Source organism: Perca flavescens, chromosome 7 (genome assembly GCF_004354835.1).
Source record: "Perca flavescens isolate YP-PL-M2 chromosome 7, PFLA_1.0, whole genome shotgun sequence".
In the NCBI taxonomy this organism is placed as follows: domain Eukaryota; kingdom Metazoa; phylum Chordata; class Actinopteri; order Perciformes; family Percidae; genus Perca; species Perca flavescens.
Genome location: NC_041337.1, coordinates 26,924,059 through 26,949,162, shown reverse-complemented (window position 1 = coordinate 26,949,162; position 25,104 = coordinate 26,924,059). Strand labels below are relative to the sequence as shown.

General features: G+C 39.7%; 1 protein-coding gene across 5 annotated transcripts in view; it reads right to left on the bottom strand.

The window, feature by feature from the left end:
- cfap74 (cilia and flagella associated protein 74) overlaps positions 1–25,104 on the bottom strand; it is a 60,328-nt gene that overhangs the window by 13,988 nt on the left and 21,236 nt on the right. For 4 of the 5 annotated variants that reach the window (XM_028583853.1, XM_028583852.1, XM_028583855.1 and 1 more), the window contains exons 16-24: positions 23,617–23,706; positions 23,036–23,215; positions 22,737–22,851; positions 21,114–21,229; positions 19,659–19,781; positions 19,384–19,505; positions 13,268–13,396; positions 5,499–5,586; positions 513–686 (exon numbers count right to left, since the gene is read on the bottom strand). In XM_028583853.1, the coding sequence (XP_028439654.1) occupies positions 513–686; positions 5,499–5,586; positions 13,268–13,396; positions 19,384–19,505; positions 19,659–19,781; positions 21,114–21,229; positions 22,737–22,851; positions 23,036–23,215; positions 23,617–23,706 (1,137 nt within the window). The remainder of the gene's footprint in view (positions 1–512; positions 687–5,498; positions 5,587–13,267; positions 13,397–19,383; positions 19,506–19,658; positions 19,782–21,113; positions 21,230–22,736; positions 22,852–23,035; positions 23,216–23,616; positions 23,707–25,104) is intronic. The other variant, XM_028583856.1, reaches the window with a different exon arrangement.

Here is a 25,104-nt window from a genome sequence, read left to right as displayed (position 1 = left end):
GTACTATTTATTTTAATGACTGTTTTATTAATCCTTCTGTTGCTCTTATGTAAATAAAGGATCAGTTCACTACTTTCATTGAATTTGGGTGTTTAATTCAATTTTATAGGATTTGAAAAAAAGATTGCAAAAAAAGAACATTGAAAAAAGTGACAAAAATGTCAGAAAAGACATCGGGGAAAAACAACAAAAAACGTGAAAAAGCCCAGAAAAAAAATCAACAAAAACATCGGAAAAAGTGACAAAAAAACTTGGAAAAAAAGCTACATAAATGTCGAAAAACTGACAAAACCATCGGAAAAAGTGACAAAAGTGTCGAAAAAGGCATCTAGTAATACAGCACTGATAAAAACACTGTTTTCACTGACTAATAGTATCTGGGATTGTTTCCGCTTGTAGGGATCCAAGCAACTGTACTTCACATATACATTTATACACAACATTTAACACAAGATAAGGTATTCACAGCACTTCAGACTAAATCACAGAAGTTCTTGTTACTCATACAGTACCTCTGGAACACCCAAGAAGCCAAAGTCCTGAGGCAGCAGGGACAGGTTGGTAAGGCGAACGCTGCTTTTGACCAACTGGTAAATGGAACAGATACCAAAGTCCACCTCAGTCGGTTCAAACTGCAGGTTTGAGGAGGTCACAACTGCTTGGACTGTGAAATGAACCGGCTTCACCTGAACACACAGACGTGAAGCATCTTTACAGACCCTTGGCCATTTTTCATTTCATCACATTATCAAAATCAAAGTAGAAAAATCAGCTTCTTTCATACAGTACCTATTTGCTTTTTTCATCTTTTAATGTCACAGCACTGCATTAGATTATATATACATAGATTTCTCTTTATATTATTTAATATAATAATAATGTCAATAATTATGATTGATTTATGTAATACAAATGATTCCAGTGGCTGCTTCTGAAAACTGCTTTGCACTGGTATCACTTTTTAAATCTTAATTACATATTTTCATATGCAGATTGAAGACAAAAATATGGAGAAGAAAGACTGCAACATGAACATGGGACTAATATGGACTGATGTTTCTTTCATCCAGTTTTTGTTTCACAAATATGAATATATGCACTCATCTTATGAACCAAATTCATGTTTAAGCTGAGGTCACTTCAGTCTTTTGCGTGTGTGTGTGTGTGTGTGTGTGTACTGGATTTAGACTGAGTTTTAGAAATTAAAATCTCGGCACCAACCCAAGAAACTATTTATCAGTGACAATGCCATTGCCGCTATTATGATTTTGTTTTGTGCTAATCATGCAAGGCTGGTGTTATTCTTAATTTTTATTTTATTGTCAACACTTCCCATGAAATGGTTAAAACCCAAATATGTCCTTCCCTACCCTGTCTGTGGCCCTCAGCCAGGAAGTAAATCTTCAAAAACAAATATAATTTTATTTAACAATAAAGGCTAAATAATTACCTGAAACAGTTCGGCTTTGTAGATTCTACAAACTTTCCTCAAACAGGCGTAAACAGTGTCTTCTTAGGGATAATTTTAATTACTACATATTTTGTGCTAGTGAGTTTTACTGCAGCAGGTGAGATTGACTCTGTGTGGCTCATTGGGGTTTTTTCAATTTTTGTTTTGTTTGTAACAATTGAGGCCTGTGTCACAGAGGAATACGCTGAATCAATCTTAGGATCCATAGACAATACTTGTTGGTAGAATCAAATCATTTCTTTTTCTTTTTTCTTTTTATGGGCCAATAATACAAATATGTATACAGTATGTATGCGTAGCACTAGATTTATTGAGTTGTGAGCTGTGTTTTTTTTCTCTTCTAAATATAACGTCTTCTTAAATGCTGTCAGTGCTCAGAAGATAACCTTGTTTATTGGTTTCCGCACCATTGCTTTCCTGTCTGCTGTGTTGTCTGGTGACCATACAACAGTGTGTGTGTGTGTGTGTGTGGTTTAATGCCAGGAGCTCAGGGCCTGGGGCTGGGGGCAACAGCTTTGGTGCTCCACAGGAGCATCCTGGCCCAGTATTTGGCTCTGCTCCCCCCTACAATCCTCTCCTCTCCTTGTCCTGGTAGAGAGAGGGAATAGGGGCTGGATAGGGAGGGAGAGGAAGGTGACGATTTGGCAAGAAGACCGACCAGATTTAGATTTACTGAGAAAGAGGACTGGCATAAATGCAACACAAATGTCTATGCAGCTGCTCTGTGTTTTTTAATAAAACACTTATTCAGTTGCTGTGAGCAATTTGTTTTACACTTCAAGAACTCCTTGACTGTTTTTTTATACTTCAAAATGCAAGTTGGCCCTTGTGAAGAGGATATTGAGATGTGGGCCTCTTGAGAGGAATGAGTTTTAGTTTGACACTGAATTGCAAACAGTCTCAATGTTTGTTGCACAATAAAACTAACAACAAATCTATGATGTGGACCCGTCTAAAGTTGTATTTTGTTGTAAGTTGTATGTATATATCACACCAAGACAACACTTATTATTTGGTTATTACAGTTATCAATTGATAATCAATTGGAATGAACTGATTCCAGATTGAGTATCTACACTTTATAATTCATACTAAGCTGCTGAAAATGTAAGATATATCTTTGTGGTGGCAGATTGTGTTTTCCTGATTTGTTTTTAAGAAACATGAATTAATAAAAACACAAACAGAAGCCCATACTTTACAGACACGGACAGCTCTGATCAAATATGATTTAGTATTTAGCCACATGCTCTGGTTTATTGGCATTTCTTTAAACTAATCACAATCGTCATAAGCGGTGCTAAGGTCCGCACAGAGCCGCTGTAAAATAGTTGTGTGAGAGAAAACTCTGATTGGACAGATAGTCTAGCTAGCTGTCTGGATTTACCCTGCAGAGATCTGAGGAGCAGTTAACCATAGTCCTCAGAAATCCACCGGAGTATAAAATTCCAACACAAAGAAAGCGGAAGGAAACGGACAGAAAATGTAGGTTGTCCATGGTTATCAACAGGTAGAACTACTCTTTATGCTTTTCATTAAGTTATTTAATTAAATCTATTGTTATTATTCTAGTTCTCATGGCTGTGTGGTGTTGTTTATTTATTTTGCTTGACTGTTCCTCCTTTTCATTTTCCCTCAGTTGTTTTCTTATATCAGCTGTTTATTGCTGTTGTTCGGCTGGCTGTCTCTTTGTCATTTTGTTGTTGTTGTTTGTTTGTTTGTTTGTCTTTCTCCGCCCCAAGTCCCCCCCTCCCCATTCTCTTGCAGGTTTCGTTGCTTTGTGCAATTGGTATGATCCCTTCTCCGTGGGGTCTGTGCTCCCCCATCCCCATTTCTGTCCGGCCCAGTGACAAATCATAACATAACCAAATAAATAATAAAACAGACAAAGGAATATATTAAAATATGTTTGGCACAACAAGATATTCAGCTCCTCATACTGTATACCAGGCTGCGGGGCAGGACAGGTTTAAAAAAAAAAAACATAATAATATTATCATTATCACACTAAGACAACACTTATTATATGGCTATCAATTATCAATTGATAATCAATTGGAATGAACTGATTCCAGATTGAGTATCTACACTTTATACATGCATCCAGCGGTATTTCCTGTGACAGCGGAGCAATCCTGGAAGTGGAACGTCAAGGAGATAGCCTATTGTAAGTATAACCCTAATGTTGGAAGGTGTGACATTTAATAAAAATAATTACACCAATACATAAATACATGATTAAAATGTATGTTTGCACCATAGACTGTATAATATTAATGAGCAGTGCATCCAGTTCGGCGAAGTGCTGCAAATGCCGAAGTGCCTTAAACCTGCATTCTATCTGAATTCCAGCAGGGGGCGACACGTGCGGTTGCAAAAGGAGGTCGGTTTCTGTAGAAGTCTATGAGAAAGTGACTCACTTCTCACTTTATTTATTACCTCAGTAAACATTTTCATAATGAGTTTATGGTCTCATTCGCTAGTTTGAAGTCTTCTGCAACACAGAATGATGTTCACTTTTTGAATTATGGTCTCATTGATTTTAAAATGGGCGATAAAGCAGGGGGTGTTTTAGGGCGTGGCTATGATGCGATTGCCAATGAAAGTGTGTAACGTAATCGTCTTAAATCATCACATCCGCAACCAGGATGGCTGCGCCCGTAACGGCAAACTCGACAACAGATAGCAGATCTCCACAAACCAATGGGTGATGTCACACGTGCTCTGTCCACTAATACTACAGTCTATGGTTTGCACATGCTATTGAAGACTCTTCAAAAACAGATGCAAGCCATTCTTAAAGCTACATTGTGTAAGAATTTCTCCCATCTAGCGTTAAGATCATATATCGCAATCAACTCTCTCTTCGCCACGCAGTATTGCAGCTACGGTAGCCTTCATGCTTCAAAAAGCGAAGGTGTACAAAAGGCCGTCTATCAGCCGTGGTTGTTGGGAGTTCATGCGTTATCTTAATACATCCATGAGTTTATGTCGGAGAGTGGCGCGGATCGTGCCACCCGACGGAAAGGAGAGAGAAATAAAAAGGAGACTGCAGCGGTCCGGAGGATAATTAACTAGTTCTCTCTTTTTTCTGATGACGCCGGTCTCTTCCTCTTTTCAATATCCGTTTTCTTTTTCTGGGCGAAGAAGAAGACTCCTGTTCCTGAAATTTGGAAATTTGGAAATCCTGATTTTGAATACGTGTGGTCCTCCATGTTTCCTTCTTCAAACTTGCCGGGGCCGGGAAGCTACGATACCCATTAGCAGCAGCTGTGAGTCAAAAACGCAAAAGGCGGAGCAGTATGTCCTGTGTGTCCCTTACAGGCCAACGTATTTCAAGATGGCTCATCATTCTGGCGCGTCTACCCCAGTTCATGCAAGCGCAAATGTAAAATTCCAAGCCAATAGGAATACTTGGAATTGATGGTGGAGGTAAATATTCATAAAAAAGGTTTTAAAAAAAGTTTGTGAAGGGTAATACAGATTTTGATAATGAACAACTACAAACGTTACACACTGGGGCTTTAAAATGAATAAACAAACACCAGTTTGATTGATATTCTTCTGAGTGCACAAAAAAAACATGATTTATGAAAATAAAAAAAAGAGAGATATCTTTTCAAAACAACCCAACACCAGCTTGCCTTACATCCCCTGGCTCGCACTAGGAAGATAAATAAAATGGACATATCTGTATATGCAAATGAACCCTTCAATGTCCTCCATGGAATAAGAAGAGAAAACATTATTGCTTTCCCTTTTTAAGCATCTGGAGACATTTTCAGTGAAATAATATGGGATAACCTTTATGCTTGCTTATTAGTGCCCATGGAGGAACTGGGCCTTGGGGGTGGGAGATAATTTTAGCTTGTTACCAGCAAAATAGGTTAAAACCTTCAGTGGCGCTGCTTCTGTTAGGGACAAAGTAGGACACACAAGCCCTGTACTGCACGATAAGAACACTGTTTTCAGGATCACAGGGAGGTTTACTGGAAAAAGTACTACGGTATATAATTGTAATACAAACCTGGCCTGCTACTTGCACAGTCAACGGAACCTCCAGGACTCCTGTATCTTTGTCAAAAAGCTTCTTGGCATCTTTGGATAAGGAGCTTCTACGACAGAGCAAAAAGGCAGGTACACTGTGAGAACACACTATTATGGAAAGTGGCTCTTTCTAATAAAAAAAACGTTTTATGTTTATGAACAGAGATGAGCAAGCAATTAGGTAATAAACACAACAACTGCAACGGTGATTTTAAAGGACCCTCATTTTATTTCAGTGCATCGGTCAAAAGCCACGAGCCACTCAAGCTTTTCAAAGAAAGATAAAGATTCAGACCCTGAAGACTGAATACTTTACTTTAACCCACGACTGTAGGATTGCCTCGCCAGGGATGGCAGGAGAGAGATGTAGAGCGCGCCTCCACACTACTGTAGGTTGTAGCCATGGTGATGGGAGACGTAAGTATGATTCAAAAGAGGCCCAGTAGTCATGCACAGGCTTATGTAAAACTCCAGTGCTTCAATAGAACATATATAATGTATACACTGTATATGCATAGTTCATTATCATGTAAACAGTGGTCGAATGTCAAATGCAGTGTGTGGCTCAGATCCACCCCCGCATCTTCTCTCTCCTTCTCCCAACACCCTCCTCTCTTTTTCCCTGCTATTCCTTGCTTTTCCTTCCTCTGTTTCCACTTTCCAACTGGCTTCTCTGTCTTTCCCTCTTTACGCTCTTAATGCCGGTTGAAGGCTTGAGAGCTAATGCTGTAAATGTCAGTGGTTTTTAGGCTCTCCAGATGTCAGTGTGTTTTTTCAAAGCACTACAACCAAGCCTAGCCTTCAACGAATCTGTCAGCTTCAGGTTTAAGGACAGGCTTGTGTTTAATATTTCCCCTGTCTCACTGCAGCACGCAGCTGCTGTAAACATGCCGTTCTACAAGAACACACTCTTCATGACTCAAAGCTAGAAAGGTCGCTTCCTCTCGCGTCAAAATTTAATCTCATCATTTACAAAGGGGACTAATGAAGAAAAAGTATTTTTTCCCCCCTCCATAGCTTGACCAATGAGCCCAGGGGGTGTATTTAAGGAAGCACTCTTGTTCAGCCTGCAAATAGAATCACTGCTGGAGAGCCACTCTTGAATAAGCTTGGCAGGGCAGAGTGGAAAAGCGCGGTGGGACGTCGCCAGGCCCATATGCTCGGGAGAATTTTGCAGATTGATGGGGTTTCAGATTTGTCAGTGTCCTGCACAGATTTACTTGGGTGCATAGTAAATTTGAAATAATTGTTCTAACTTTGTGGAACTGTTAAGAGAGCTGCAGTGCATATCTCCAAAGGATTTTACCTAGAACTACGGAGATAACGGGACAAAACTTCATCTACTTTATCTACGTGTGTATTCCTACAATAAATACATAAGGAAAGTCAAAGAGAAGATTGACCTATGATTCATGAGAGCAAGGCAAAAAAAAAACTTAAAAAGACATATTTATCAAGTTCTTAAACTATTGCTGCTATATATGCTGATTTGCAGGTTCCTTCCCTATATTTTGGGTTCCTACTAGAACATGTTTACATGCCTTAATGTTCAAAAACACATACAACTCCACACACAACACACAACTCCATGTTAGCGCCTGTCTTTTTAAGCGCCCATCCCGAAAAGGCCCAGTCTGCTCTGATTGATCAGCATTTTAGGGTGTTCTGCATCTGCGATCTCAGTGTCTCTGCACGGTAATTGCAGTCGGGGAATGACTGTAGCGGCACTGGAGCGGAACTTTCTACCTATATATAGTATAGTTGTGACATCACAACCGTACAGAAATCCTGACGACTCGTTTAAAGGCACAGTTTCTGAATACGGGCTGTCTGCATTTCTCTGTGGATTGAGCGTTTTTATACTTTCATAGTATTTATATAGCACCCTCAACCTGCTTTATGATAAAAAAAACTTTTTGTAATATGGGACCAAAGAGCATTTGATGTTAGGAAAATGGCAGCTTTAGTGCTTCATTTTACCTGATGGGTGCAAAATACAATATATTTGAAATAAATATATTCCTCTTCAATATGGACCCAAGCTTGGATTTCATTTCACCATTAAAAAAAAGTGATGATGAAAAGGATTACAGATTAAGAGGCTTAGAGATTTTTTTACTATGGTGAAATGGATGGGCAAAAATACAGTAAAGGACTGTGAAAGAAATAAAAAATCATGTTAACCAAACAGGTTTTGAAAGCTTATTTTTAGTTTTCTTGCAACTCATAGCATCATTAAAATTTCAGTTAGAGCGGTGAACTATCAGTCAAAGTACTGGTTGAGCTGTTTGGTGTAATCTGTAGTAAATCATCCTTGTAATCTCCCTTTTATCAGCCGGAACTGCCGGGGTGGGACACATTGCCTTACTCTTCAGGGATTACACCTAAAACCTTTCATTCAAGCCATCCTATTGTAATGATCTTGTCACCAGGTTTACATTTTCTACTGGTCTTGTCGTTTTTGATTGAAATTCTCTACATGCCGACTGTTTCACTTAACTGCTGAATTAATAAATCTGTTTGATGGCTGTTCCTCCCCGGTTGGAAAAGCAATTGAAGAATTGATTGAACCAATCAAAGCTTTGTAGGTGGGATTAAGAATGGGGGCGGCACCTTTCTACACCGCTAGCTACCTAGCTACAGGCATGACAAAAAACAGAAAATGGCGACAAGCGTAGAGAAGACTGACACAACTGTCGAGGTTGTTGTAGGTTGATTTACAGAAATGATAACTCTTAAAGGGATATGCCACCGTTTGTTGAAATAGGGCTTATCACGGTCTCCCCTAGCTGTAGATAGGTGGGCCAACGCATTTTTTGTGCATGCATTGTTTTGGTCCGGTGCAACACCGCTAGTTATCTTAGCGTAGTGAATGGAATCCTATGTTGCCGGTTAGCATGTTGTGAGTAAAAGTGAGCCAACAAAAGACAAAAAAACAACCTAATTACTTGCAAGACAAAAAATGCGTTGGCCCACCAATCTACAGCTAGGGGAGACCATGATAAGCCCTATTTCAACAAACGGTGGTGTATTCCTTTAAATCGCCATATTTCTTCAATTATTGTGAAAAACCTAAAGCATCACAAGCAAGCGCCACTGCAGCTTTTGAGTCGACTGAGAATGAAAAAATAAAAAAAATAACCCCTTCTCCCAAACAGAAATTGGCTAACATGAACATGATGTCAGGCTAAATAAATGCAATGGCAATTCACTTTGTTTATTTGGCTGTCGGGTTAGTGTCCATCTGAACGCAAATAATTCCTCTTAGCTGAACAGGATCACAAACGTGAACCATTGGCCTTAATGTTGCAGAGAGGGGATTATGTTGTATATGCAATATTGCTCTGGATATGTGAGAGAAACATGTGGGTTGCATGGTGACAAATAAAAGTGGAGGAAGACAGGCAGAGAGGGATGAAGCAAAGGAAAGACAGTGAAGGACGTGGGCAGGTTGAGCACAATCCCTCAGAGCAGGAAGCAAGAATGTGCTCACCCTCTCCCAAAAGCCCGAGGAGGGAAGGCAAGAAGCACCTGTGTAAAGAATGAAAGCTATGAGTCATTTTAGAATCCAGATTTAACAGTGTATGAGTGTGTATGTGTGTGAGTGGATGAGACAGTGAGTGAAGGCAGTGCTGCTAATGAGGAATGAGGATCTAATCACAGGCTCTGGCTAGGAAGATTTCTCAGTGCCATTTTAAATGACACACCACCACCGCACAAAACAAAAGCAAAGGCTACCAAAAGTCGGACAGATTAGAGGGTGAATTCCAACCATGACAGAGATGAGACATGCAGGAAAACAGCTTGCTGAAATGCGGGAAACATTTTCTATTCCCAGAGTGATTTGTGATCTGTGTCTTTTGGATAATTACATTCTTATTTTCGTAGATTTGGCCACAATTTCGATTGGTTATGTTAGCACTGTACTCACCTAGCCCTAACATGTGCCTCTTAGTATTATCATTACATTTGAGTCACAGAGCAAAGCATTAGTTCTTTTTTTTTTTTTTTAAAGATACATTTTGAAGGTATTTCCAGAATCCCTAAAGCCATAACCTTATAACTTATAACCATCTGGATTAGAGCTATGATCGGGCTAAAAAAAAATCAGGCCCGACCTTACATGAACATGCGTTGTTTCTGGCCAAGCCCTAACCCAGCCCGAACCACGGCAGCAGTATTGGTCCCAAGCCCAAATTAAAACAAAAATGTTGACTGTAAAACACAAATACATGTACATGATCAACTAATTTATTAAAAGCTAAAGTAAACTAAAGTCTTCTCAGTGCAGTAACACACATTTGTGACGACATGTGCCTTCTTGAATGTTTAGCACAGCCCAAAAACATATGCTATATTAAATAGAGATTGTATAACATTTCTACTAATTAATGAGAGGCGGGAGTCTCGGGACTGTTCTAGGCAACTGCTGTCAGTGCTGTCATTGACAACACTCGGAAATTTGCGCAAACCAAACCTGATTTAAAGGTCCCATGGCATAAAAATTTCACTTTATGAGGTTTTTTAACATTAATATGAGTTCCTCCAGCCTGCCTATGGTCCCCCAGTGGTTAGAAATGGTGATAGGTGTACACCGAGCCCTGGGTATCCTGCTCTGCCTTCGAGAAAATGAAAGCTCAGATGGGCCGATCTGGAATCTTGCTCCTTATGGAGGTCATGAGGAGCAAGATTACCTCCCCTTTCTCTGCTTTGCCCGCCCAGAGAATTTGGCCTGTCCATTAGAAAGAGAGAGACATCATGGCTTTCAAACAAGCAAAGTGGCAGTTGGTCAAGGCCACACCCCCACCCTCCACCTTGCCCCACATCTCTCTTCCTCAATAGCTACAGACACAGAAATGGCAAATACTAAGCTCATTGTGGGACTGGCTCTAGTGGCTGTAATTCTGCACCAAGGCAGAATTTTGGGAAAGAGACTTCAGATACAGTATTAGGGGACCACTAAGGTCTATATAAAAGCATCCAAAGAGCACCATGTCATGGGACCTTTAAGCCTGGGGGAATTTTGAGAAATTCCAGCCAAGCCCGGCCCCAACCCAGCGGGTCAGGCCCAATCGGGTTTGAGCGGATAATAAAATATATTCCATCCCCAGCACAATACTAGCAATTGTACCGATGGTATTTCTGCTCATTGGATGTGAACCAAAGTTAAAAAGTTATATCATCAGGAAAATTGCCACAAAAAGGCAGAGGAGTAATGAGATTGACACAGCTATACAGGTTGTGGTTGTAAGTTGCCTCACTGATATAACTATTCTTGAATTGGCATATTTTTCCAATCATCATTAAAAAATGCTAAGGTAATTAAGCAATAGCTCATGACAGGCCGTGGCATGTTGTGATTATATCACAGCTAAGGGGTGTTTTTCGGCCCGACGCAAAGCAGAGGTCATAAAGTATGGCAAAATGAAAGCTATAGTCACATTCTAATTTAAATAGATTTTTATTAGTAAATAAATAATATTGTTCACAATAACATGGGCACCCTTGGGCTGGCTGCCTGCACATATCGAGGCGGTTGCTATAGAATGTACCTAATGTTAGCCTACACTGGCTGCTAGCGTAGGCTATTTCTTTTGCTTAACGCTAAATAGTTAGTTTGGATCCACCAAAGTCACACAATTACACAAACAAACTAACTGAGGCAAAATTTGCCCTAACAAAATTGTTGTTAGGGCAAAATAACAACCCCTCCCAAACAAAAATCCGCTAATACGAACACAATGTCAGACTAAATAATTAAGTGAAATGGAATAACAATTCAGTTCAGCAGGCTACTGTCTAACATATTTTTTAGCAATGTCAATCTGTTCCCAGATCCCAGCAATAAACTTGGTAAGTTCAACGTTATCATACTTGATAGGACTAATCTACAAAATAGGATCCACGTTGTAATAAACTGGAATTATCCTTTGAAAACAATGAGAGCACAGGGAGCTGAGTCTGGTGTCTCAGGTTATGTAAGCAGAATCAGGGTCAGCATATAAGCAGTGGTGGATGGCGGATGCATAGAGATGAGAGGAGTAAGAGTGTAACAGAGGGGTAGAATAGATGTAGAGTCGGAGGGGAAGTGAAGGAGCACAGAGATAGAGGACTGTAGAGATTTGGAAAAGCAAAGAGAGAGAAGTATAGTTAAGCACACAGGTGAGAGGCCAAGAAACAGAGAAGTACGTGTGATAGAGTGGGAGAAGACAGCACAGGAGTGAAAGAGAGAGACACGAGAGGAAAAAGTGTGATACAGATAGAGTAGGGAGGGGGTGTTAGCTGTAGCGGTGTTAGTGCTTGTGAACACTGCACCAACTCAGCAGCGGCGCCAGTAATGCTGTACTCTAATCCTCGCATTAAAACCTCTGCTGATTCACTAAGGCAGATTACTGACATTTCCCCACTTTCCGCTCCAGTCCCCCTGGTGAATGACCACTGCATGCCCGCGATTGTGTCATGTGTGAAGAAAATGTCCTCCTGTTATTATTATTTTCCCATCAATATCCTCTCAGCTATCGATACACAAAGCGGCTGAACTGTGAAGGGAAGAAAGGAGGGTGGGCAGAAGAATACTAACGCCCACTTTTGAGTTTTCACATTCTGCACGCCTCTCATATTTGCCCTGGGGGTCCCCTGTCCGCTCTCCTGGCATTCAAACTGCAGTTCAACTCCTGCCTCTCCATCTAAATATAGAGCCTGTATTGTTGTAGAAAGAATTACCACATCCTTCAAAGTCATTGGGAAACCATTACTGCGCTCAGAGTGCAAATATGTGGAAGCAACTCTTTTACACCTGCTGGCTGTTGAGTGTCTATAGATTGTTGTCATTTGGACCTCTGTAAGACTCCACAGCTTTCATATAAGCTTTGTAGTATACTAGTAACAGATATATCCAGCTGATACTGGACTTTTATCAAAAGTAGTCCCCTAATGCATTTCTGTATGTATATCTACTGTATCTGAAGTCTCTTTCCCGAAATTCAGCCTTGGTGCAGAATTACAGCTACTAGAGCCAGTCCCACAATGAGCTTTCCTAAGGATGTGCCATTTCTGTGTCTGTAGCTTTAAATGCTATTGAGGAGGAGATGGGGTGTGTTTTGAAAGCTTTTTTGAAAAGCTTTTTTGAAAGCCATGATGTCTCTCTCTTTCTCATGGGTGGGCCAAATTCTCTGGGCGGGCAAAGCAGAGAAAGGGGAGGTAACCTTTCACCTTATGACGTCATAAAGGGAAGATTCCAGATCGGCCCTCAGATCTGAGCTTTCATTTTCTCAAATGAAAATGGATACCCAGGGCTCATTTTACACCTATCGCCATTTCTAGCCACTGAGGGACCATAGGCAGGCTGGGGGAACTCATATTAATGTTAAAAAAAAACTCATAAAGTGAAATTTTCATGCCATGGGACCTGTAAAGATGATTCTGGTGTAATGGTGTATTGTGTATTACTAAGACATTTTATCTATCTCCAAGAGCACTGAAACCAGACTTCTCCCTGTCCAGTGTATACAATAGCGGTTCTTGTTCAAGAGGAAAACGGTATGTTTCTCCTCTGCTGAAGAAGCAATGACTGGGAAGTCACAAAACTGCAAGCCTGGCTCAATACAAATAGCAAGTCACCTTTGGAGTGAAACAGTTTGCACTTTCCTAAAAGGTTGATAGAATCTTAACAAGCTTACAGTCTAAAATAAGATTATGGATGCTCCAGTGATTCCATTATCATTGCATCCGCTGTGTGTCCTTCCTTACCTCGGCAGGAACTTGAGTTGGGCATTAAAGCCTGATTGAGGCTGGATGAAGCCCATCTTTGGAAGGATCTCCATGTGTTTCCTCATTTCCGGGCACACCTCAAAGGTCAGCTTCAAGGCTGTGCTGGCTCTGTTGTGCACAAGATAAGGTTTTATTAGCTTAAAGCTAACACACCAAGTGGCGATCTGTACTGTTGTTGAAAAATAATGCACAGGCAGTAACGCTCAGGCAATAATGCATAGGAAATGATGTTGACACTAGTTAAGTAGTTTATCAGGTTGTGTAAAAGACCACAGCAACGCAACAGCTTTAATTTTATATGACAGGCAGCAACAACAAAAAATGTATACATTCCGGGTGTGATGCCCTGTGGACTTCACAGGGCAAACCTCATACCCATCAGGAACTCAGCAAGGACAGAGATAAGACTTTTGTTTGAGTGACACAGAAATTGTAGAGAGTGATGTACCCCAAGTCCAAATCATTTAGGTGACCCAATTTCCAGGAGCTCCAACAGATGGTTGTGCCTGTGGCTACAAGCCTCAGTTATAGCTGAAGCTCGGGATATAAATGGCTCCTCACCTTGGGAATTCTCCAACACATTCAACCACAGCTCACACTCACACACCTTCAGAAAACGATGACAGTACAAACACGCTGAAAAAACTCTCAGCTTGCTAGGGGTGACATTTTGTAATGTCTGCTTTCATCCTCAAAGATACAAAGGTGAGCGATCAGCAAGCTGCGGCCAAATAGACTGAGGGACCCACTCATTTTTCGATTCCCCTCTCAAATTAAAATGACCCACTTTCAACAGCGAGGTCAACCAGATGGTTGTTTCCCCGAGGCAAGGACTATCAGGGACACTTGGGGGATATTAAGTCGCTATCTTTATTCTGGCACAATGATAACCTTCAAATCACTCTCGGAGGAGTATTCATAGGTACATAATCATTTTGGCGCAATTAGGCATTTTAATTAACAGGGGCATTCAGCTGATCATGTATTTTTTACTGGCTGCCTGTGACCATTTTTTTACTTAAGCAATGTTTAATGATATTAAGGTCAGTTTACAGCAATTAACATCATTTGCTTGCTTGGGGTAAAAAAACACTGATGATGATGATTATGTAACCATAACACTATACTAAAAAAATGGTTTCATTTGGTTGTATATGTACATGTTAAAACATGGATGTCTACGAGGATTTCCTTAGAGTTAATATGTTGTTTTTCTAAGCTTACATTATTGGCATGTAATGATGCACTATAGGCCATAAGTACTATATGTGGACACCCTTTTGTTTACTTTTGGTCCTGGGTTGTTTTTTATCGTTTGGGTTAGGGACCCTTGCTTCTAATCCAGGAAAATTTTAATACCACAGCATACAATAATAGTTTAGACAAGTTTAGACAAAATTGTGCCAACGGTTTGGGGAACTCCATTTCCTGTTTCCACATGACAATGCCCCCATGCATGAAGCCAGATCTCTAAAGACATTTTTTTTTCTTCCAGTTTGTTTTGTGGAGACACTGTTGTCCCAAGAAAAACAACAGCATTAGTCATTTCAGCAAATGTCCCAAGATGACGTGTTTACTTTTGACGAAGCCCTCTGGCTGTAGTAACTGCGATGGAAGAAAATAGATAGATAGAATATAGATAGATGGGTCCTGCTATAACTAACCCCACCAATATGTTTTAGTCCTTTATTTCAAATAAAGTGACTATCACTGGATCTTTAGCTTGACTTGATTCCCTTCCTGGGTACATAGTTTGAGACAGTTTACTGTGATAGAGATTGGAACCTTTGCTGCATGTCATACCCCTTTCTCTCCATTTTACTGCCTCTTTAATATTCCTAAAAAAGCTTTTGTCAGAGCAACACTGATAATGACATTCATAATAATCACTGAGGTTTAGTAGCAATTTCGTCAGGTCCTGTTGCAGAGAGATTGCTTATGTCCACATGCGGAGCTGAATCACTGGGTGCCCACAGCTACAGCAGTGCCTCTGCCCTTTCTTGAAAGAGCCAGGTGGCTGTGCTTGCTTACTCCACATGTACTCCAAAGCCTTATGGGACACCAAGACTTCACAGCAAGGTTTCTAGGCAACCATCCCCATAATTCAGCACTGTCTGCTTTATACCATATAATATATTTCAAAATAACGAGCTGGATAACAAGATTTTTCATTAGCAACAATGGTTCTATTACCCCCAAAATAAAGAAAAAGAAACAACTAACATCAACAACAAACTAACATTCCTCTTGCCAAACAACACAGGACACAGATTGGTCGAAGGCACAGTAGGCATATTAGAATTACAGTAAACAGAGATAGATTGAAGACAGAAGGCTTTGTGAAGGAGAAAAAAAAGCACATTGGTTGTGTTATTTGTGGCCTGAGTTTGGGCAGGAATGCTCAACTCCCCAGCAGGTGCCAGTGGAGGAGGGTTTGAAAGTCCAGGCTGAGTGAAATAAACAAAAACTTGAAGATTCTGCCAACTGTCTGCAGAATATTCTAATTATTGGCTCACAGACAAAAGTCAAACATTGCCCATTTTAAAGTCTCTTAAAAATCTTTCAATTAGAGGGAGTAATATTCAAATCACTGGCTCACAGACAAGAGAGACATATTCAATTATGCTTTGTGCTGCTCTCTTAAAAAAACTGTCAAAAAACTAAGGAGGATTGTGGGATATCTACTCATCTACTTAAAAGGAAAAAGTGACAAATTGTATGATGAAAGCAGCAGCTCTCTTATTGTTTCCCCAAAATGCCTGCCAAGCTATTTGTGTTCAAATTACTGTCTTGGAGGCAGAGTGACATATTGCATGGTTTGCTGGTGCAAGCATTAACATTTCTTTTTTTCTTCTTAAAAAGCTGGCATTCACACTGATGCTGTCATCGTCATCTTGTCACGTGCTGGTGTGCCAGCGCACCAGATGGCAGTTGTCACAAATCCCCCACCCACACACATGCACTCCCTCCCCCCACTTGATGTGACACAATGACTGACTGGGTGGTGGACCACACTCCTGTAAATGTTACTGTCCCTGGCGAATCCTTAACCTTTTGTGTGCATCATAATGTATATCACATCCATAATTGTGAAGGATTAATTTTAGTCCTGTGCTACTGTACTGGAGCAAAGAGGATTGTGGGGTATGTGAGCTTACGGTTAGGTCCCTTGCATCCTCCTTTGATTAGAAACATTTATCAGCTAATGCATCTCTATTTTATTATGTCTGCACATTTGTTGAATATCTCAATACTTGGCTCTGCGCGTAGTTAGGAGAGTTTTATGTTGGGCCAGCTAAAAAAGTAAGCTGGCACTGTCATTTTTAAGGGATTTCCATGAGCTGGTTTTCTGTGAAAATGTCTGTTTTGGCAGAGACCGGGTATGTGAGGGAGTTTTAGTATTCTATTCAGCAGATAAGCTAGCATGCTACTTCAGCAGTCCATGCCACTTTCCAAACTCATTTCCAATGATGTTTCTGAGCATGACAACAAATAAAATGGAAAAATGACATGCACCACTCACTTCTGCAGTCATCTCGTTGGGCTGAAGGGTTTTATGCAGCCTATTAAATACATTATTTAAATCGTAATATGAAGTGCATTATAATAATCTTATCAATACATTTTGATTGGTTGTTACAGGTTGTGGCTTGAGTATAAAGATGGTGTTTCGTGTAGTGAGTTGAATGCCTGATGGTCTATGACTGCCTTTTTTTTTTAGTAAACTTCTGAAAAGTGCTGACAGTGTGTGGGAGTTCACTATCCTTTTTTGCATGACTCTCCTACGTACAGTACCTTTCTACCAGGTGTGCATTAGACAATACTGACAATGATTTTACAATAATCTGTTTAATATGCACTCTGTTGTATTAACATACTGACTTGGCCTATTCAGACATGCTTTTATTTTGCCCACAAATTGTTGACTTCTTGGTCTGTGAAAATTGGGCTGTAGAGTTTTCAACATTCCATGACTTAATGTTAAAGCATTTGCCTATAACAGTATTTAAAAAAATATATTTTAGGGAGGAAAGGATTGGCCTTTTCTATCCATTAAATGCCAGCATGATGTCAGAGAGGCACTAATAGGTACTCTGACATCACAAATCGGGGTGGAGTCAGTCCCAAGGGACAAAATAATAGAAATGTGCAACAATATGTGATTATACAATTAAACATAAATTGAATAAAGACTATCCTTTGACTTTGAAAATCCTAAGTATTTTTTCTGACATATCCAGAACTATATGGATAGACAAAAAAATATTATATAATACACTAAATACATCTTGTACAGTTCACCATCTTGTAGTTTTTGACTTTTCCCATGAGATGTGTTGGTTCAAGACTTGCCAATACCATCCGTTTGTTTGGTATATGCAGTCACACATTACACAGATTTTTTGTGACAAGATGCATCCAGAAATAGTAAAAGATGCCTCCACAAAAACAGCAGCTATTTTGTTTCTTTAAAAGGACATAATTTGCCTCATTTCCCCAACTGTCTGTATAGAAACGCTGAATTTGATCTGGAGACTGACTACCTTAGACTGGTCTGAATCTGTGATGTCACTTGCTCTTGCAACCTGTGTGCGCCTAAAAATGTTTTGGTCTCATTTAAGGAAATTGCCTTGTAAAAGCTAAAGCTAGTCCTGCACAAATGAACTGCTCGTGAATACTGTGCTGTTTCCTTTGGGAAACGACTGTTGTATGTGTATGTGTGTGTGTGTGTGTGTGTGTGCTGTTGTGGGCCATCTGCTCACATTGTACATGAAAACACAGCTCATCCCAAATGGAGATCCCACAATTCTGATTTTTCTTGTGGCTTTGCTGGCATTGTTCATGCAGGTTAACACAAACTCATATTTAGCACAATTACAACTCATAAACACTGAAACTGATTACAAAGATGTCACTTTCTTTTATGAGCACCTTTCCACTAATAACCTTTCCTAATATTTTACTCGAAAGTAACTGATATATAACTAGTGTACAGTTGAACACAAAAATATAGTTCAACACAAAAAATATGAAGTTTGATTTTGAACAAACAGTGCACTTCTATTATGCAACGACTATATCACTTCACACTGGTTAATTCTTAAAAACTCAAATAAATGAACAATAATAAGTAAATAATACAATTCAAATTTCTTTATAATCAGTACCAAATTAATATACTTGTCTAAGAAACATCCTAAAAAGTAAGTAAGGATTTTGATTAATTTTTAGGAAATGTTTTGGAAATGAAGGGACCAGTAAAATAAAGGGGTACCCTGAGGTCACATGTTCTGTGTGAATTGTCCTTTAACAGTACTGATGCCTTGTCTTTTTAATTGCAACATGCACATCACTTTGAAAACGGATGACATTCCAATAAGGCTTTATACAGTTTCTTGGCACACACACATTATGTTTGTCCTTGATCCAATGTTGTCTCCAACTGTTACAGATGATAACTTAAAGTGACACTAATAAGGTATTAAATGACTTCTCGTGTCCCTTAATTTAATGCGTTGCCTGTTCAAACAAGGTAGTTAGACTAAACATGTGTAAATGGCCAAGTGTAAACCAATTGGACATCATCAAGAGATAGAAAACCAGTTTTATTCAATTATAGTGTAGGGGCAGAGGGACTGTTCAAATGTCTCTGGTGTATTTCTCCATTGATAGTACGATAAAAAATGAGCAACGTATACAAGGTTGGCAGTTAATTGTTTGTTTTCTTGTGTTTTTTGCATCCTAATTTACTTCAAGCTTTTAAGACTAAACAATTCATGCTGTTTTTGACAAACATGTTATTACTGTACTGTAGAGATTTCTGGTTTCACTTCCTCAACAAATAGAAGAAGTAGTAACAGTAGTGCAACATTTTAGGTTAAACAGTACAGTTTGTACAGAATTAAATCAGTGATACAATTGGTGCAATGTGTTGATTCACTGAGATTACTTAGGCCCCTCTCATCTCTCGTGTGTATTACATTCTGAGTTTTGATTGCAAAGAAGAAAACGCAGGGTGCGCAAGAACATTGCTGTATTAAGTGTGTTTACATACATGACAAATCTGTCAAGCCATCTCAGGCTCTGGGACCCACCTGCTTTGGACCATGATACTGTCTTGATAGAGGCGGTCAAACATGCAGATCTTCAGGTCAATGCTGGGCTGAACCACCCATACAGGGACGCTGACTGCTACACCCCTCACCTGGATGGGTATCTGTTTGTAACATGCCTTTAATCACAAATGGTTCACATAAAATAACACTTACATGATTAGATATCTATGGCTCTATAAACTACTCAGAACCACTACCCTTATCTTGTATTCTACCTATGATATTTAGAAAATGATGAACATGTTGTGTCTTACTGGTTTGCTGGTTAAGTCAGAGAATTTGATGTGGAAGTCTAGTTTGGCCTCTCCTGGAATGGTTGGAGTGAATACAACCTCCAGTTGAATGCTTTCAAAAGGTCCAATCTCCCCCTCTTTAACCTGAGGAAGAGTACATCAACAAGCAAGCAAAATTTTATTTTTTTAATATAAAATATTTTATGTCATAGTCTTTAAGACATAGTCTAAAATAATTCTACAAAACAAATGTCAAATGACCAGTTAACTTAAATAAACATCAGACGTTTGAATTCTAAAGCTGATTTAGTGCACACAGTACAGTTTAGTTTAACCGCTTTACTTCATTAACACAAAACTATGTCTATCAACGTAGTGGAAGCTGAAATCTCTCAGACGAGAAACTTCAAAAAGGCATGCAATCAAACTACAGTAAAAAGCTGTGTGGAGATATGTCTGATGAGCTACAAAGTATCAAGGTGGTGAGAGCAATGATAAAAAACAAAAAGAGAGGAGGAAGCCATTCGCGCAGCAACCAAATCAATGTTGTGAGACCACGATAGCTTGATGGATCAGTTGCCATTTAAGACGCCAGCCTTCAACCAAACAATGTGAAAGTATCAGTCAAAATGACAATAATCGAGCCGCGGGCACGCAGGGACATGCAACACACACAGCCATGACAAGCGCAGGGGGAGAGGCGTTGCACCATTAGCCCCCCACCAGAGAGACGTAATGAACCCTGAACAACTCCAGAACTTCATATGGGCCACAAGGCACACACAGCATCTGTGCTAAAAACAAGATAGAGAGGCAGATTGTCTTCTACAGACACATATAACAGTATGTCTCTTCAGAAACACAGCAGGTTTCTCTCTGCTAGTCCAGTTGCACAGGCTGATACTGATATTTTTGGGTCATGTCGATAGCAACTCATTGTGTCAATATCTTCAAATATGACAATTTTTATACCAAGAGCTAGCAGTAGGGGTGGTGATGTCGGTGATTAACACCTTGATCCTGACCAAAATATCTCAACAACTATTCATGGTCCCAAGAGGATGAATAGTAAATGATTCCCTGACAATATGTCTAGTGCTACCTTCAGGTCAAAATCTTCCACTCACACACTTTACACTTAGTCCATAATTTATCTCAACAAGTCTGAGAGTCTACAGCTATGCTAGCATAGCACCCTGTGGGGCTGTACTCAGGCATGCTAACATGCTCACAATGACAATGCTAACATGCTTATGTTAAGCAGGTAGAATGTTTGCCTTGATCACGGCCTTACTTTAGCATGTAAGCATGCTAACATTTGCTAATTAGCACTTAACACAAACACAGTACAGCTGAGGCTGATGGGAATGCATTGGACAATAATAATGTAATGGTAGATGAAAAACCACGGGACCACCAAAATAATTGTGTTACTGTAAGAAAACAAAAGTATTTGCAATAAGACTCAATACTTACATCTCCTAGCCTTATGTCATCGTAGTCTGAGTGGCTCTGGTCCATTTGGGCATCCACATCAGGGGACACGCAAGTCTCAGGAATCCTTTCTGGACCTGTAGCTGAAGCCTCTGATTCTGCAACACACACACACACACACACACACACACACACACACACACACACACACACACACACACACACACACACACACACACACACACACACACACACACACACACACACACACACACACACACACACACACACACACACACACACACACACACACACACACACACACACACACACACACACACACACACACACACAAGAAAACACTGTGAACTCGGTAGATGAGAGAATAGTTTTATAAGCCAAAATTTGGCCTCATGGTGGTACTAAGGGAAAACTCATGAGGGTCACCAAAATCAGCAGCTATCTTCCTACGTGCAGTATGAATGCGCACTTTCAAATAGTGTGTAATATGAGCAACGGATAAGCAGATACAGTAGCTCATCAGAATCCTGACAATTTGGCCTAGAAACATAATGCTAATCTGCAATCTGGCCATTAGTTCAAGAGATATGAATGACATAAAAAGCAAATAAAAGGCACAAAATATCAACTACTGCCAGCAGCCTAGATCAGACAGCCTTTCCCAACAATGGTGAATACAAAAAAATAGACAGTATTTTCCAAACCAGCAGAGCAGAGGCAAAACACTGAACATTTTATCAGAGCATCAGTGGAGGAAAGTGCTGAGTGCAGTGATGAAGACTTCTGATCTGAGAGAACATTAAAGAAAAAATGTCTCCTTGTCATCAGCTGTAAGAACAAGGTGATCCCTCCGCTTTCTGTGTGCACGCTCATTTGTTTTGTGCTTACCAGGACCAAGTGTCCTAATGAATAGAATGATGAGAGAAATCCTCCACAATGAGAAGATTTTGTCAGCCCTAACTTCCATTATTTAAGAGGCTGTTTGAGGAAACACTGTCTTCCACAAATGAAGTTCATACACAACTGCACTCGGCGATCTGTTTAGTAGGTAACAAAATACTGTTCAGATTATATTTTTATCAACATGACAGCCTGAAGTTTTTAATGACAATATTCATAAAAATATTCACTGTCAGTGTATCTTTTCTTAACATCTTGTGACTAAGGCATGATTATGCTTTGGGTTATTGGCATTTCTTTAAACCAATCACAATCATCTTGGGCGGCGCTAAGCACTAGACGGAGCCACGGTGCCGCTGCAAAATAGCCTCGGGAAGGAACTTGTTTTGGTGGAACATGTGTACGTGCAAAAGTTGTTTTAGTCGTGCAACAGAAAACTCAGATTGGACAGATAGTCTAGCTAGCTGTCTGGATTTATCCTGCAGAGATCTGAGGAGCAGTTAACCATAGTCCTCATAAATCAACCGGAGTTTAAAATTACAACACAAAGAAAGCGTAAGGTAACGGACATCTCGCCGAAAAGAGGAACATCGTGGATATAGACTAGGTTCAGATGGGTTGGATTTTAAAGATGCAAGCACAGGTTCAGGTTTCAGTTTTAAGACCATGTAGAACTCTAATTCAGGTTAAAAATCGGCATTTAATAATTGTTAATACTGTTGTGCTCATGTACAACAGCTTTACCTGAGTGCTCTTGCTGCAAGGCCTCAGAGAGCTCCTGATTCTCTTGCTTTGGTTGGAGTTCTCCCGTGCCCAGGGATACAGAGCTGCTCTGGTCGACAGATGTTGTACTTGTCTCCTGTCAGCCAACAACACACACACTGGATTTTATACATATTATTGTCTTTATACCTGATAATGTGAATTGAATACACATAAAAATCTAATTTTAAATTCTCTAATTTCTAATTCATAGCTATAAATTTGCTCCATCAGGCCATCAAAGAAACATCAACTCTTGAGGTCCAGATCGACAGTCTGACCTGGCAGGTGATGGCAGAGTCCTGGGATGCCATCTGGACATGGCTAGTTTCTGGACTGAGACATGTGTCCAAGCTGAAGAGGGTGGCCAGTGCACCCTTGTTTGTCAAGGTGATAGTCCATGAAATAGTCTGGCCCACCACGTGCGAACCAAAGTCAATGAACTGGCTGTCGACCTCCAGCTAGAGAGAGAGAGAAGATACATTCACACACAGTGCAGTAATTAGCATCAGCAGATCACAAACATCAATTGATTAAATAAGATGCAGAGTATAAGTAGACTGTTGTATTGGGATAGATAGCCAGTCAGTTGTTCTTCTGTGGTGTGGTGATTACATATTTATTTGATAATTATTGTTCCTATTATTCCTACGTCATTATTACTACAGCAACCTAATATGCAACTATATGGGCCAACAAAATCCATTTAGTATATATTCTCATACGCTCCCAAACAACAGCATGTATAGCAAGAAACAAGACAGACACAACAATATGAAAATAGCAAGGCATGAAAATTACACTGGTGGTCATTTGGAATGTACACCAATTTTCTCTAGTTTGAATACAGCCCACGACTCACATCACATCTCTTTATGGTGCATCTGACGGGCACAGAGAAGGGACCCACTGCTGATGCAAACTGGACCTCTCCTTCCAGGTCCTCGTTTATCTGAAGACATCGGATAATGGCAAAATGTTTCAATAAACCACCTGACATTGTATTCAGAATAAAGCTTTGACATTTGATTAAACTGTAGAAATTTGATTCTAAAACAAACAAGTTGAATGTCAGCGAGAGAATAATTTATGACTTGGCTGATAAGAAAGAGTAGAAATCTGTCTTCACATATCTATGGTTCCTGTATTTCTGTTCATTCTTTTAGCTTTTCGCAAGCACATGTATGTAATTTTTTTGCATCTGACTATCATCTTTTATCTTATTTGTTAACCAACCCCTGGGGTGCTGCAGGGAATATTTCAGGCCTCTGTACCTCTTGTTATTTGCACAGCTCATAATGGCAATATATTATAATATAATAAGCAGATTAGTTAAAGACTATATGATATACAATACAGGCCAAAAGTTTGGACACACCTTCTCATTCAATGCGTTTCCTTTTTATTTTCATGACTATTTACATTGTAGATTCTCACTGAAGGCATCAAAACTATGAATGAACACATATGGAATTATGTACTTAACAAAAAAGTGTGAAATAACTGAAAACATGTCTTATATTTTAGATTCTTCAAAGTAGCCACCCTTTGCTTTTTTTATTAATAAGGGAAAAAATTCCACTAATTAACCCTGACAAAGCACACCTGTGAAGTGAAAACCGTTTCAGGTGACTACCTCATGAAGCTCATTGAGAGAACACCAAGGGTTTGCAGAGTTATCAAAAAAAGCAAAGGGTGGCTACTTTGAAGAATCTAAAATATAAGACATGTTTTCTGTTATTTCACACTTTTTTGTTAAGTACATAATTCCATATGTGTTCATTCATAGTTTTGATGCCTTCAGTGAGAATCTACAATGTAAATAGTCATGAAAATAAAGGAAACGCATTGAATGAGAAGGTGTGTCCAAACGTTTGGCCTGTACTGTACAAAGGCACATTCAGCAAAGTTTCCATTGTGTAATTCTGACACTGTTCATCTGATGCGGATGTGAAAACCCTCAAATTAAAGCTGAAAGCCAGCACTTTAACCTCAGAGACATGATTTCAATTTAAATCCAATGTGGTAGAGTACCACAACCAACACAACAAAAAATTTGCCACTAACTGCATATTCAAAATGGAATACATTAAACGGTGCATCGCAAAGCTATATGAAACGTAAATCAAATAAAGCAGAGGAGTATAGAATTTTTTTTTTTAAGATTATTTTTTGGGCTTTTTCCACCTTATTTGATAGGACAGCTAGGTGAGAAAGAGGGGGAAGACATGCAGGAAATTGTCACAGGTCGGATTTGAACCCTGGACCTCTGTGTCGAGGCATAAACCTCTCAATATATGTTGTCTGCTCTACCACTGAGCCAACCCGGCAACAAATAATATACAATATT